The 16,106-nt window shown below is 30.5% G+C and overlaps 1 protein-coding gene across 3 annotated transcripts in view; it reads right to left on the bottom strand.

The window, feature by feature from the left end:
- Positions 1 to 3,917: 3,917 nt before the first annotated feature.
- LOC111630648 (inactive rhomboid protein 1-like) overlaps positions 3,918 to 16,106 on the bottom strand; it is a 55,382-nt gene continuing 43,193 nt past the window's right edge. For all 3 annotated transcript variants that reach the window (XM_023374786.1, XM_023374787.1, XM_023374785.1), the window contains 7 exons: positions 13,118 to 13,252; positions 8,684 to 8,856; positions 8,444 to 8,531; positions 6,259 to 6,398; positions 4,319 to 4,386; positions 4,184 to 4,227; positions 3,918 to 4,042 (listed from right to left, as the gene is read on the bottom strand). In XM_023374786.1, coding sequence (XP_023230554.1) covers positions 3,953 to 4,042; positions 4,184 to 4,227; positions 4,319 to 4,386; positions 6,259 to 6,398; positions 8,444 to 8,531; positions 8,684 to 8,856; positions 13,118 to 13,252 — 738 coding nt within the window. In that variant the 3' untranslated portion in view covers positions 3,918 to 3,952. The remainder of the gene's footprint in view (positions 4,043 to 4,183; positions 4,228 to 4,318; positions 4,387 to 6,258; positions 6,399 to 8,443; positions 8,532 to 8,683; positions 8,857 to 13,117; positions 13,253 to 16,106) is intronic.

Genomic DNA, 16,106 nt, shown 5'->3' on the forward strand with positions numbered 1-16,106 from the left:
GTACATGCAAGAATAAGGTTTATTACGTGGAAGAAACTGGAAGAATGTTGGAAACAATATTAAAAGAAGACAAAGTGGCAATTCATCTACAATATACACAATCATCCTGTTTTTGTAGTATAAATGAATGTATTTTTAACAGAAGTAATCTTAAAATTTTGTTTATGGAACACAATTTATATTTAAATAAGTTTTAAAAACATATGATTACAAAAAATGTTAATTTAATCAATTTAAATAATAGAATGTCTTTGGATGACATCATATATCCAGGATGGCTAAGCTCCTTGATAGTCCGAGCCGTTTTTCAAAATTTGAAATTTTTCGCGAGCCGCAATTAAATACGTATTAAAAAGGTATGCAAAAAATTCCAGAATACAAATTATATCTGTAGCAAGAGTAATACAAATTGTTTCCTCCACAGCACTGTCAACTGTCCATTGCAATGACAGTTTACAAATTCAAAATCAATCTGGAGTTGGTCGATAACGGATGATTATGCCACTGTTTATGTTCGTTTGCACAGTTTTCGATGAGTCATATCATTCTTAACTTGGACAGAAATGAAATTTGTTACAATGTTGCACTTAGTCTTTCATATTTGTTGTTAGTAATTTAAAAGACATTTTGAAACACATAAGGAACGATAATAATTTTTAAAAATATAATAACACAAAAATGAAAAGGGAACTCGGGTACATCTATCGAGAGCCACAAATAATCCTTCAAAGAGCCGCATGTGGCTCGCGAGCCGCAGGTTGGCCACCCCTGTCATATATAATGATAAAATCAAAATGTTACATGATGTTACAGGATATCTGTCGAGTATTACTTAAATTAATGCTTGTATTTTGCAAATGGTTTTTTTATATTTTGGTACACTGAAGAGTGATGAGCAAGTTACAAAATCCAAAACGTATATAATAAAAAGAATGTGTTCATACACAAATGTGAGATCTGAATTACCCTTGGGACTAATTAATAATTTAATTAAAATGTTTAAATTTTAACAAAAAATATTCTTTAATTTTGGTGAGAAATTTATGTTTTTCCAAACAAGGGAAACTGATAAAAGTCACTTCCTTCAATAGAAGTTGAATATCCTTTTGTTTTTCCCTTATCTGCTAAAATCTTAGTCACCCTGGAAATTGTCAACCCCTCAATAAATCCCCTTTTCCTCTGTTCACATGTGAGAATCCTAAAAGCTGATTGGAGAAAACTCATGAGAAATAGAAAGGGTTTTGCATGATTCAAGGAGTACGCCACGAAATTCCATAGAAGGAAGACGTATTACATATCATCTCCTGAAGGCCAACGCCCAAAGTCGAATCCCGAAAATTGGTAAAATGAGTTTAAGTCAGAAATAGGGAAGAAAATATATATAGATGTGCCAGTCAAGACCTATTTATCATTGTCTCCTCCACCGTTCTAAATGTGTGTTAATCCGCATTCCTAAAATTGATTAACTGGTGTCGAGAATCCTGACGAGGAAAAGATGATTACATGATCACCTATTTCCGCCAAAATTTATGCTCTCCTGGAAAAAGTTTCAAGATCAAATCTTGCGATTCCAAGTCGTGTAAGTGATACCCTTGGTAGGTATCCTCAGCTAATCTCACACAAGTGATCTCTGGCCTCTTAAGGACATTGCCAATGTGCTACATTGTCAAACAAACCCTTTTTAAGTGCTTATGTAAATAAAACAATGTTCCTTTTAAAATATTATAAAAATAGTTTTTGAATTAAATTAAATATAGGATGTACAAAAATTATTGGATGATTTTGTAAGATTATATTTTCAATATTATCAAACAGAAATACACGATATTATCACTCTTTGAAAGAGGAATATTTGCAATTTTGTACTGACCTTAAATGCATTTAATGTGTGCCCCATGTGTGACACATTGAAAGCAGAATCTTTTAAAATACATAAATGGGTAACAAATTATTTAGGTGAATTTTTTGTTTAAGTACCAAAGAAACAATGGGAGTAATTTTTTCATGTTATTTCTAAGGAACTATAAATATGCTTTAGTTCCATTACATATGTCCCATATAATTATCAACATATGTTATTTTGAAATTAAACAAAACTATCAGTTATATCAACTAGATAAAAAATAATGCTGTTTTAAATCATGTTTATTACATGAATTAAATGCTACAAAGTTGTACACTTTTATATTTTTTAATTAGCAGAAAAAAAAGTTTTACCCTGTTCCAAAACATCAAACTCAAGTGAATTAAATGAATTTCATAAAATGTGAAAATTAGTAACCAATACATTGAGACTTACAAATTCTTATGATGTCATTGCATAATTACAGGCAAGAGGTACACCAAGTTGAATGTGTGATCTCATGTGATCTAATATGATCTCATGCCCTCTAGCTAAGAACGGCATTCTATAGGATTGAAGTTTCTGTTATATAACTTAAATAATATAATTTACTGGTTTTATCTTTATCTAATTCATAATAAAGCATACTACAAAAACTAAAAGCCTGAATAATTAGTTAAGTTTCCAATCTTTCACAGATTTAATTAAATTTTCAAGAATTCTTTTAGGGATTATGTTCCAGGAATCATGAATTGCAGCATTCAAGTCTGTAACTTTAGAAAATTGCTGACTATCCTTATACATCTGTCTCACAATCATTTCCTGCAAATTTTCTACTGTATTTATGTCAGGACTTAATTTAGGCCAATCCAAAAGTTGAATGTTTTTCCTGTCAAACCAGTTTTAGAATAATTCAGAGACATATACTGAAAAATTATCCTGTTGAATGATTTAATTCCTAGTACAATTTTTTGTGGCGTATGGCAGTAAATGAGACTGAAGCATATTTTGATAGTCAACCAAGTTCATCCTGCTATTTATTTCTGCTAAAGAAGTTTTACCTTTCAATCTAAAGCTATCCCGAACCATTACTGATCCTCCATCATGTATCCTTTGCTGCAGTAATGTTCTTCCTTCCATAGATCATGCCAGTAAATTTTAAAACCATCTGACCTATCTAAATTAAACTTCTTCTGTCAGAGAAAATAATTTTATTCCATTCTGTGTCACAGATAATATGATTTTTGGCTCAAATGAGCCTAGCTTTTTTGTTACGTGGTTTAAGACAAAATCTCTTTATTCTTTCGAATTCAGCCTTTTCAGATTGCAATAAAGTGCAATGAACAGTTGGTTTTGAAATACAACCTTGCAAATGTTCTGTTATTTGCCTTATAGAACATCAGTTTTTCATTGCCATCTGAAATATATGCCTTTGTTGTCAAGCAGTTATTTTTGGTTTTCATTCAGAAGTTGATATTCCTGTCAAACTTCCTTTCTGCTGCAAAAACTTGCTTATTGTTGACTTAGATCTATTTAATCTTTGAGCTATTTCAGTTTGGAAAATGTCTTAAACTGCCCAGGCATCTATTTTGCCTTTTCCACAGTCACTTAAATCTCATTTTTATCCATAACAACAAATGACCTTCAAATGTTTCAAATATTTTCATATGCTTAGAGAGAAGTGGTATAAATATGAAAATGCAAAATGATTTGCATATATTTTCCTAGAAAGTATTTTTAACAACCAGTTGATAATTTTTTGGGACAAAGTAAAATTTCTTTCTGCCAATTTAAAAAAATATGAAAGCATACAAATTTGAAGAATTTAATTTATGTAATGAAACATGATTAAAAAGAATATTGCTTTTTATTTAGTTAATATATTGATATTGTCTTGAATTTAAAAAAAAAAAACTATATATTGATAATTATTTGAGACACCTTAGAATAAAGATAATTTAAAACAATCTACAGAACAACATAATTTAAATCTTAAAAAAATTAAACCCATTTTTCAAAAATAATTATTTATATATGTGTTTTACAAAAAACAAGTATAATTTTTATATGTTAATTACAAAAATAATAAATAATGTAAGAATATATACACTATATAAAACATACTGCTCTAGGACCTATCCAAAAATTATCAGGTTCAAAATAATCAACTTCTTGAAGAGACAAACTTGTAACAAAAACCTGAAATTTTAAAATACAAAATATTATTTTTTCTATAAGTCAATTTCAATTATATTTCATTAATCATATTTATAGTAATTTATTATTTTCTTTATATATTTTATAAATCAGATATTCAAAGATTTAATCATATAAACATACCAAACTTGATCGTTGTGTTTTGTGAAAACCAACTGGACCAAAACCATAAACTGCTAATGAAATAATTGTAACTAATATTTGGACAGTTGTTACCCANAATATAAATTAAAACTTACAGAATAATTTTATATAAACCATAAACTGCTAATGAAATAATTGTAACTAATATTTGGACAGTTGTTACCCAGTATGTAAAAAAAGGTCTGAAAAATAATTAACTACTATTAGAATTACATGAAAAATAGCACATTGAAAATACTAAATTTTTCATAAGCATCTTAAAATTGGTTTCTATTAAGAAGAAAAAAATTAATTTAGATGAGATTTAAAGTTTCAGTAATACAACTAAAAGTGGAAAAAAAAAGGGTCTTTTTATGTTAATTCAAAATATGTTAATAACATTAGTTTAGTTTACTCAATTTTTTGAACAACTGACTAATTGATTATTTACAATTGCACCAAACAATTTCCATGAATAGTTTGCAGACTGCAGCATAATAGGCCACAGCTTGGCTGTTATAATAGGCAACTTGGCATTTAGCATTGTTAAACAAATACAGTGGTGCCTCGTACAACGTACTTAATCCGTTCCAGGTGCACGTCCGTTAAACGAAACGCACTTTCCCATGCATAATTACAGGCAAGAGGTACACCAAGTTGAATGTGTGATCTCATGTGATCTAATATGATCTCATGCCCTCTAGCTAAGAACGGCATTCTATAGGATTGAAGTTTCTGTTATATAACTTAAATAATATAATTTACTGGTTTTATCTTTATCTAATTCATAATAAAGCATACTACAAAAACTAAAAGCCTGAATAATTAGTTAAGTTTCCAATCTTTCACAGATTTAATTAAATTTTCAAGAATTCTTTTAGGGATTATGTTCCAGGAATCATGAATTGCAGCATTCAAGTCTGTAACTTTAGAAAATTGCTGACTATCCTTATACATCTGTCTCACAATCATTTCCTGCAAATTTTCTACTGTATTTATGTCAGGACTTAATTTAGGCCAATCCAAAAGTTGAATGTTTTTCCTGTCAAACCAGTTTTAGAATAATTCAGAGACATATACTGAAAAATTATCCTGTTGAATGATTTAATTCCTAGTACAATTTTTTGTGGCGTATGGCAGTAAATGAGACTGAAGCATATTTTGATAGTCAACCAAGTTCATCCTGCTATTTATTTCTGCTAAAGAAGTTTTACCTTTCAATCTAAAGCTATCCCGAACCATTACTGATCCTCCATCATGTATCCTTTGCTGCAGTAATGTTCTTCCTTCCATAGATCATGCCAGTAAATTTTAAAACCATCTGACCTATCTAAATTAAACTTCTTCTGTCAGAGAAAATAATTTTATTCCATTCTGTGTCACAGATAATATGATTTTTGGCTCAAATGAGCCTAGCTTTTTTGTTACGTGGTTTAAGACAAAATCTCTTTATTCTTTCGAATTCAGCCTTTTCNATCAACATATATTACATTACATTTCTACTTCAGATATACTAATAATACATTCTAATAATACTAATATATCCTAAAAATAGCAGATTGTCATTGGCAACGGCAAAAGAGTGGAAACATCATTCGCACTTGTTCGAAAAAAGTCCATTGTTCGTCTCACGTAACTGCCGAACGGAAAGTCCGTTGTTCGCAGCAAGTCCGTTGCTCGAGTCACGTAACGGTCAAACAGAAAGTCCGTTATTCGCAGCGTCCGTTATTCGAGGCGTACGTTATACGAGGCACCACTGTATACCAAATTTTAGCTCTGTACAGCATGTACTGTATAAGACAGTTACCAGAATTGCAGAAAACTTTAATCATACTTAAATGTTGAGTGCAATTTATGCCCGTCAAAAACTGGGAAAAAGCATCAACTAATATTCAGGCCAACAGGGCATATATTTTTTCATATAATAAAAATAGAAACATAATAAGAAAATGATGAAGAGAAAAATATTAAAAAACTTTTTTAAATAAAAAATATTTCTATTTTATGATGGTTTAATATTTAATAAAATGCATTTTTTTCATAATATATCTAAACCACTTTTATATTATTCATACCTATGATCATCTAAATCATCTAATTGCTGTTTAACATCTGAAGTGATGCGGTCTTGACGAAAACTGTGTTTTAACAATTTACCAACAACTCCCATTCCATATTGTCTTCTATTAGAATTATCAAATGCTTGATCTAAAAGCTACAAAAGAAAAGTGTAAAATTCAGTAAAAGAAAAATTTTAAAATATACAACATACTTTTCAAATACTTAATTTAAAAACGTTCTTTTTTTTATTCTCTCTCTCAGGTAAAGACTAAAATAAACTAAAATAATAGTTAATTCTAAAACAGATGTTTGAAAGACAAGAAAATAGATACAAAAATTTGGTCTATATTCTCACTGATAGAACTGAAACATTTATGACTTAATATTCCTAAGAGAAGACAAGCTATTGAATATGTATTCTATTTTATTTTGGCTATTAAGCAGATTACATAAGAACATTATTTCAAAAAATATATTTTTGTCTTTATTCATTAGAAAATAGTTTATCCATTTCTGTATTTCTTAAAATTATTAATAATGAACATGTACTGTAGTTATCTAATTACATATTGTTTTAACATATTTTTTCTTTTTATGAAAAATATCAAAAAATATTGATTATCCTTCAAAGAATAATTTACAGTATGGCAAATTTCTTAACTTTTTTATTGTAGTGAATATATTATTATACCCCAAAAATACTTCTTTCATTTTTTAAATGAAGATAAGGTTCTTTCATTATCATCTTTCATTGCTTCTGACGTACTGAAGTGAAGAACCAACACAGCATCACATTTATATGGCAATATATATTTGTTTCTTTATATTGACATTTTCTGGAAAGTAGCATTAAAACATAAGAATTTTAACTTAAAGCTGTTCTTCAAGCTTTTTTGATTGTCTCAGTCCAGAAATTCAGTTTAATTTATAAACTTTTGACTATTAACAAATCACATGATCTAAATTTTACTCCATGTAAAAGGATACTATATTGCAACATTGAAAATAGATAGATTATTCTAATATTATTTCCAATTTTTGGTTTATTATTATATCAGAATAAATATAAATTAAAACTTACAGAATAATTTTATATTCAATGACAATGTTAAAAGCAATCATCTAGTCAGGTACAAGATGACAGTCTATCTTCCTTTAAACATATTATAAAGTTAATTATTTATAGTAGTAGCCCAAATGTGATAACACCATATGTCCAATGACAAGGAATACTCATGGGCAATTCCCTTTCTGGAGATCTCTGAGATGGTAGTGAATATGTTAGAGCAAAAACTATTACCTACATTCATCCATCACATTCACACTTATAAAAGATACATGGATGGCATCTGCATCACCTGGAAAACTAAACCAGATATAGATGGGTTATTCAACACATGAATAACAACCCATACAATCTAAGTCTCAAACTTGACCAATCCAGTGCTTGACCAATTCAAAATGCCAAATGTTATGAAAAAAGAAAATTAGGACCAACGATGAATTTTGCTATTTCTATACTAATCATTGAAAACATACTTGACATGGTGTTATGAAGCAAAGTCAAGTATGTATAAAAAAATGAACACTGCAAAATACACTATTATTGTCCATTATGCTAAGAGAAGCCAACTCTGTGTGGAAAATATTTCAACAAAATGTCACCAATAAAAACATTATTTCCATGAGTTTTAATTATTTTGTATTATTTTTCTACAAATAAATATTGTTCTCTGGTACCATAATTTGCATCTGAAATAAGACAAATAATGCATAGCTTATTTTTCAAACTATTTACTATGTATATGCTGATTTTTGATACTACAGGCAAGGCTACATTTTATAAAACAACTTGTAGGTGGTATCTGGTGTCTGTCATCTAAAAGTTATAGTTAGCAGATTGCCAACTATGATAACTGTGTGTATTAAAAGTGTTAATGAATTTTTAAAAATTCATTTCTTTCTTTCGAATTCTACGCCATCAATATAGATTTCAACAATGGAAAAAGGCTCAATAATTTCTTTTCCTGAATTGAAGTTTAGTTAGTTATGTGGGTTTCATATACTTGCCTTTATGTATTTGTATCTTCGTCATTTAACTTGTTCTTGTCTGTTGCATATTTATTTATTTAGCTTTTAATAAGCATATGGTACAAATTTCNAAATTTTATTTGGACATTTCTATATAGTTTATATTACCTTATTCCAAATTCTTTTCATACCAACATCACTACCAGAAGTCTGTGGTTCTACAGAGGAAGGTCGATGCCACGTATGCTTGACAGGCCTAAACAGCAACAATATTTAGTACTAAAACTATTACAACTTTATATAATATTATTTGATCAAAAATTTATATAACATTATTTGATCAAAAGTAAGTTTAAAATTACAATAAAATTTTAAACTTAGTCAAACATAAAAAAAAAAAAATATTACCTAGCATAATCTACAAAATCTGTTCCCGGGGCAGTGACTGATGTTGATCGTGCTAAATTTTCGTTCTGTTTTTTTGTCCAAGGATCTCTACTTTCAACTATCGTATTTGTTGCAGATGAATTTATATTATCAAAAAATACTTCATCCACCAATTGATCAGTATTTGAAAACATCTGTAATAACAATTATAATATTAAACAAAAGTCTGATATTTTAACAAATATACAAATTTTTTATTTTTTAATATATTGCTAATGTTCGCTTAATAAATTTTTTCATAAGAAAATTTTAAAACTAAAACTACTAAAAATTTTTAAATGTTTCTAGTAGTTAAAGTAGCTTTAAAATTTATACTACTAGAAAAATTTTAAAATGTATTCTACAGTATAGTATAATCACCTCATTATCATCATTCAAACAGTGTATTGTGCAACCATGTATTGTGTAGTGAAAAGTGAGTTTATTGCTATAAGTTTTTCTTTAATGTATGATTTTCTTTAATTTTGTATGATTTGTGGTCTAAACAAGTTATAGTTACTTGATAATATACTAGTATTGCTATATTAAGAAATACATTTGTAGTAATTCAAACACAAATAATTATCGTATTTATTTTCAGGCACTTGGCAATTCTTATCATCAAGTTTTTATTCAGTTGATACGTGTTGTTATTACACACGTTTCGGGCATTTATTGCCCCTCTTCAGCCAACTTTTTGATTACAGGTTATCAAGATATTAAAAACCACAGGTTTCATCGCTTATGTTACAAAAATTTCTTGGCGCTTAACACACATTAATCTAATTATCTGTTTTTCGTTGTTATAAAATCTAAACACTTTAAAATTTTTCTTATACATTTACAAGAATATTAAAATTGACATATTTGTCTTTCAAAATCATGCAATTTCCTCTTTTTGCAAACTATTGGGATGACCTTTCCTCCCCCTCTTCTTTCCCCCAGTTAAGCGTACCACTGGTTACTATAGTCATATGACTAGCAGGCCACCTTGTGGCAGTTTGCCAATAGTTTGCAAAAAGAGGAAATTGCATGATTTTGAAAGACAAATATGTCAATTTTAATATTGTTGTAAATGTATAAGAAAAATTTTAAAGTGTTTAGATTTTATAACAACGAAAAACAGATAATTAGGTACGTACTTCATTGTAAATTTGTCATGTAAATCCACATAAAAAATAAGGTTTTAAAATATTTTAGATAACAAAAACCGTATGTTTTCTTAGATTAATGTGTGTTAAGCGCCAAGAAATTTTTGTAACATAAGCGATGAAACCTGTGGTTTTTAATATCTTGATAACCTGTAATCAAAAAGTTGGCTGAAGAGGGGCAATAAATGCCCGAAACGTGTGTAATAACAACACGTATCAACTGGATAAAAACTTGATGATAAGAATTGCCAAGTGCCTGAAAATAAATACGATAATTATTTGTGTTTGAATTACTACTAATAACTACAAGCACGGTTTCAAAAGTACCAAATACATTTGTATAAAAAATATCAGCTCTTTAATTATATTTTATTCTTTGCATACTTTATCAGTGATTTTAAACAAAACCATAACTTGCAAGACCAAGAGGAAAATCAAGATTTTAATTTTCAAGACAAAATCCAGATAATTTATGACAGTGGTGTTGGACACATAATTACAATTAACAGGTTGAATGTCATTGTCAAGAAGCAAAAGAACTGAATAAACAAATTTTTGGCTTATTTTGTGAAAACAACTTATTTGCAGGAAAACTCAGAGAACTTAACTTTTGATGAAATTGCCAGTATGTCTTGCTAGCATTCAAGAGTTCAAGAAAGGATTAGGTACTGTACATCCCAAGCTTGACATATTAAATTTATTGTACAGCTCACAGCTTAAACTTAGTCTTAAACAATTCCATAAAAAATCATAAAATAAATATGAATATTCTACAAGATGCTTTAAGAACTTTACATATTTTTTTGCACACAGAAGTAAATGATGGCTAAACATTATCATCATTCAGTTGAAAGTCTGACTTAACAGCCTAAACAAAATTGTTGAAACTTTTGTAGCCATATTACCTGAAAACTTGACGGAAAAGAAAGATGACATACTATATTCTGCTGCATCAAAATGTTCCAATGCTTACTATGATGACACGGGTCTGAAGATAGGTAAACAAACTGTTGAAAGTTCATAGTGCATTTAAAGATAAATTGTAAAACCTAAAAGATGTCCATAACCTACTAAATTTTAACTATTAAAAATAATTTATCAGCCAGCAGTTTTCCTGATACATATGCACAACCTGCATAATTTTTTTTACAATTCCAATCATAGTTTCCAGTTGTAGCATTCTTTCTCTACAATGAAAATTACTAAAATTTACAAGAGAAATTCTATCAGAAAAAATTTTTCAGTCTGGCTCTGACTTCCATTGAGCAAGATCATGGAAAGAAAGTAAACATGTCAGATATATCTTAGACTTTTCCAACAAAAAAGCTTCAAGACATGGCAGCAAAAAAAGTGAAAAACATGGTAAGTAAATATTCCAGTTACTCCAGTCTCCAGTAAAATAAGATTTAAAAAACTTAATAATTAAAATTAAATAAAATTTACAAAAATAATTGAAAAATTGAAAAGCATTTAAATAAAAACAGGCATTCTTAATTTCACCTAGTCCACTACAAATTTTCTGTACACCAACACTGGTAGTAGAAGTATGCTACTACCAGTATTGATGTACAGAAAATTTGTACATCAATACTGATATATAAAATTTGTCAGAAATGTTATGAAATTTCTGATATACGGGGAACCTGGAACCCATTTGTAACTGTTTTCCACAGGCCAACTAACTTAAAATTGTACCAGATCAACAGTACTGATTGATTACTTACAAAACTAAAATAATAGTAAAATTAAAGACATTTGCAGATATTCAAAATCTTTATAAAAATGTGTTTTATTTCCACATTATGTTATTTAATTTTAAACATTTTGAGAAGACTATTATTTTAGGAAAACACTTGTATTAAAGAGCTCAATACTGATATCTAATAAAATGATATAAAAAGCCAAATAATTGAAATAAGGGATACAGACCAATACAAGTCACTGCAAGTAAGAACAAGACATGACTGAGATACTGGGCTACTTCAGAAGACCAAAATTAGATCAAGACATTATTATGATAGTATGAAGACAAGATCATGTCTCTAGACCTAAATTCAAAATGATTCAACAAGTATCAGTAATATTAATTCAAACTAAAGTAACTCTCTTTTCCTGAAACTTTTTAAAGGATGTCATAACTTTATACTTATTTCAAATAATTTTTATATTTTGTTCTATTTTGCATTATTCATATCATACTGATAAAACTTATTACTTTGATTGAAATTAGTGATGTAACGAATATTTGGTTACTATTCAGTATTCGGCCTATTTTTCGCTATTTGGCTGAATACCAAATACCTAAAAACAGGAGTAAAAAATAACAAAAACTCAGTAAATTAATCATTTTGGTATTTAGATTTAATGTTATCGGGTTAGTGTTGTTTGTTTATATTTATTTATAACTTATAATATGCACAAAATAAAAAAGAAAATAGTCACATGTATTCACAATTTATAATTACAAAGATCAGCACACGTACACACCTATTCGTTCGAGAATCGTCGCACATCTGACAGTGAGGGTCTGACCCTGCCTATCCTTCTTTTTAAGCGCTCGTCTTTGCTCTTCCCTTTCTCTTTCCTCTATCGCTCTAGTCCAGATATGCCTATGCATACATCATAATACGCGCTCATGATACTTTTGATTCATCACTTTTCCGTCGTAGATTTCCCATTTTACAATTACGTGACTCATAGCCTGGTGATAACGGAGAAAAGAGACAGATAGGACGTCGGTATAAGTCACAGTTATGATTTCACATATTCAAGACAGCTTGGTAGCTCGAATGGCCCACGGCTTTCGCCCATGCACGCTAAGTGACTTTCATTACAAGCATTTAGCTTTCCGAAGTCTATGACAACAATTGTTTGTTTGGCATTGACAGCTGCAAATTTCGCACCAATAAGCTGCCTCGACTTGTTTGATTATGTTATCAACTCAATTTCATATTTATTTTCACATTTTCACTTCGCGGTCCTTCTCTCTTCTTTTTCCATTATTTACATGTGTAGGTCATTTCATTGTTATCCACATTTGATATCATCACTTATCACATACTGCCATGACGCTCGTGTCTGTCCGCTTCAACTGTCAAGAATTAATGCGATTGGCAAAGCATAGTGACAGCGGACCAATAGAAAGCAGGGTCCTTGCCATAATGCAGTTTGCGTGCCAATTTTCTTACATGCGTTAATCAAGCCAAATAGCATGGCTGAATATACTATTCGTTGCAACACTAATTGAAATAAATTTACTACTTACTTGTGATGGTGGAAGCCCAGAATCATGGTTTTCTTCATAGAAGACACTGCCTGCTGTAGATGCTGCATAGCTTAAAGGTCGATGATGAGCACAAGACGTTCTTGGTCGTGCAGATGACACCCTTCTTGCTACATTCTATAAATTCAAAATCCATCATGTAATATACTGGGTAATTGTAATTAAAGTACCAAATGAAACCAAATCTGGTATGATGACATTTCTGTAATAAGAAAATTAGTATCAAACTCATGGCACTAACCATTATACTTACTTTTTGAACATTAAGCAATGAAAAAGCAATTTCCTTTGCATAAGCACATGTGTTGCAGCCAAGTTCTGGGTATAAAAGTAGCCACAACTGTTGAATGGCACTCTTATCAGCTACAATTGCTGAAACATGTATTTCAAGTAAAGCTGTTTTATTAAGACAATAACAATGCTACTGCTATTCTTTAGGAATTACATCATAATAATTTATGCTAAGAACCACTGACTAGACAAGCTCTCAGGAGAATGATCAATCAAAGGAAACTGGACACGTAGGAGTTCATCCTGGTCAAAAGTGCAACTTATAACTTCACAAATTGTTATACATTACCTCAGTGGTTATTGAAGTCAATAAATAATGTTGCTCCAGTAGATAGCAGAGCATGTATAATATCACAGCAATTGGGTGTTTTCTATGACACATTGTAGAAAGTACTGGAGAAAGTTGGTATATTGAACACACTCGACAAACCTTTATGTCCGGTAATGTTTAAAATTCGTGAAACGAACATTTTCGGCCTCACTCAAAGTCTGCTTCAGGTTAAATTGAGAAGGAATTCCAAACTTAGAACATCTTGTATGGAACAATTTCAAATGTTAAATTTTAAAATAAAATTGGAACATGGTTATTAACTGTATTTATTGGTTGCACGAGCGTGCCATCTATGTATAATTACATAGGGTATCCCATGTAAGCCTATTAATTGCGGGACTGGTATAACCATAAATAATACACACTCACAGAGCATCGGTAGCCTCTTGTTCCTCACAAACATAGCGCCAGTTTAGGCGAGACATGGTGTACATCGGCTCCACCAAACATTCCATCCAACAGAGAGTCCATGAGCACAAATACGATTTAGACCATGCTTGATACACCATCGCCCTATCCACCTATGCCATCGACCCAGAAGTTCACGTGGACCTGACCAATGCCAGGCTGATAAAGAGAGCCTTTCACACGAATCACATCAGGACCCTTGAGGCTCTTGAAATATACAAGGCAGGTCTGGCGGGTAGATGCATTAACTTTAAGGACGGCAACACATTATTGTACGCCTGGCGCTATGTATGTGAGGAACAAGAGGTCACTGATGCTCTGTGAGTGTGTATTATTTACGGTTATACCAGTCCCGCAATTAATAGGCTTACACGGGATACCCTATGTAATTATACATAGATGGCATGCTCATGCAACCGATAAATACAGTTAATAACCATGTTCCAATTTTATTTTAAAATTTAACATTTCAAAATGTTCCATACAAGACGTTCTAAGTTTGGAATTCCTTCTCAATTTAACCTGAAGCAGACTTCGAGTGAGGCCGAAAATGTTCGTTTCACAAATTTTAAAAAGTTACCAGACAAAGGTTTATCAAGTGTGTTCATTGACACTGGTAATTAACTTAGAAGATATTGTTATCCATGTAAGATCAGCCACAACCAGCTTCTGCTTGCCACAAATAAGGAAATTCAACTAACCTATGTATTGACCTTTCTTTCCAGAATGAAAATGGATATGTTATGGTCATGGAACATCTTGTAGAGCCATGAGGCACACTTTCACCTATGTGGAACAATGAACAGCCATAGTTGCATTTGGATCACAAAAAACCCTCATATTTTCCAGCAAATTCTAATGAACTTGACTAAAGTGAAAATCTTGTGTGGATTCCTAGTCACATTTATCTTTGAAGAAGCTCGTCCCAATGGATGACCTGTGATAAGCACTGTGATAACTCAGAGATATTAAATATTTTTGTAATATCCAACTGCAACAGCATCTTGAGTCTTTCATGCTAGATGGAGCACACCTCCACATATCAGGATGATATGTACAGCAGCAATAACATTTCACTGATAACAGAGTGATTATATTTAATCATGCATTTCCTATTGCCTGACAATCTTGTTCTCTAGATTTTAATCTGTATAATTTTTTGTTTTGAAAACACTTAAAAAGTGTGGTTTATCAAGGATATTGCAAATTTGGAAGCCTTAAAAAATAATATAACATTGCATGTGAGAATCATCAAAGGATCAATTACAGTCAGCTGCTGAGCACACTATATGCCTTTTACACCTTTAAAGTAAGAACCACATTGAGCAATATCCCTTGTTTTGTAAAGTAAATATAGCCAGAGTGTTTGTATAAATAAAACGTTTTTAATTTTAATTTCATATACAAAAAGTATCATAATGATAATTTTGGTATAAATTTTTTTATGGAAACATCTGCATATTCTGAAATGTCACATACCACATTTTTTGCATTTGGACTGCTAAATTTCTCTGTAGACAGCACTAAATAATGGTACTTTAATTATGAACACCTGATATATTGTAGTATAAAGTGAAAACAAGACATTATTATTATTATTATGTTGAGTTTAGTGAGTTTTACTCGATTAACACCGGTGGCTGTGTACTATGCCGGACCAGAGTCAAGGCATAGCAACCAAAACAAAACTAAAATTAAATAAGTGTGTCAGTGTCTGTATTCAGGAATTTCCTAACAATGTGGCATGTATTCAATATAGTGGCCTTCTGTAGTGTTATGTATGTATTTCTACTCAATTCTAATGTTCCCAGGCTTTTGTGTAGTGTGTGTGGTATCACACCTGTACAGGAAAGAACAACAGGTACAATAACTACCCTATCCATCCTCCATAGATGCCTTATTTCCTGGGCAAGTTCTGTGTACTTGCTAATTTTTTCAGTG

The sequence above is a fragment of the Centruroides sculpturatus genome, unplaced genomic scaffold (assembly GCF_000671375.1).
Source record: "Centruroides sculpturatus isolate CEXI.00-Female unplaced genomic scaffold, Cexi_2.0 scaffold626, whole genome shotgun sequence".
NCBI lineage: Eukaryota > Metazoa > Arthropoda > Arachnida > Scorpiones > Buthidae > Centruroides > Centruroides sculpturatus.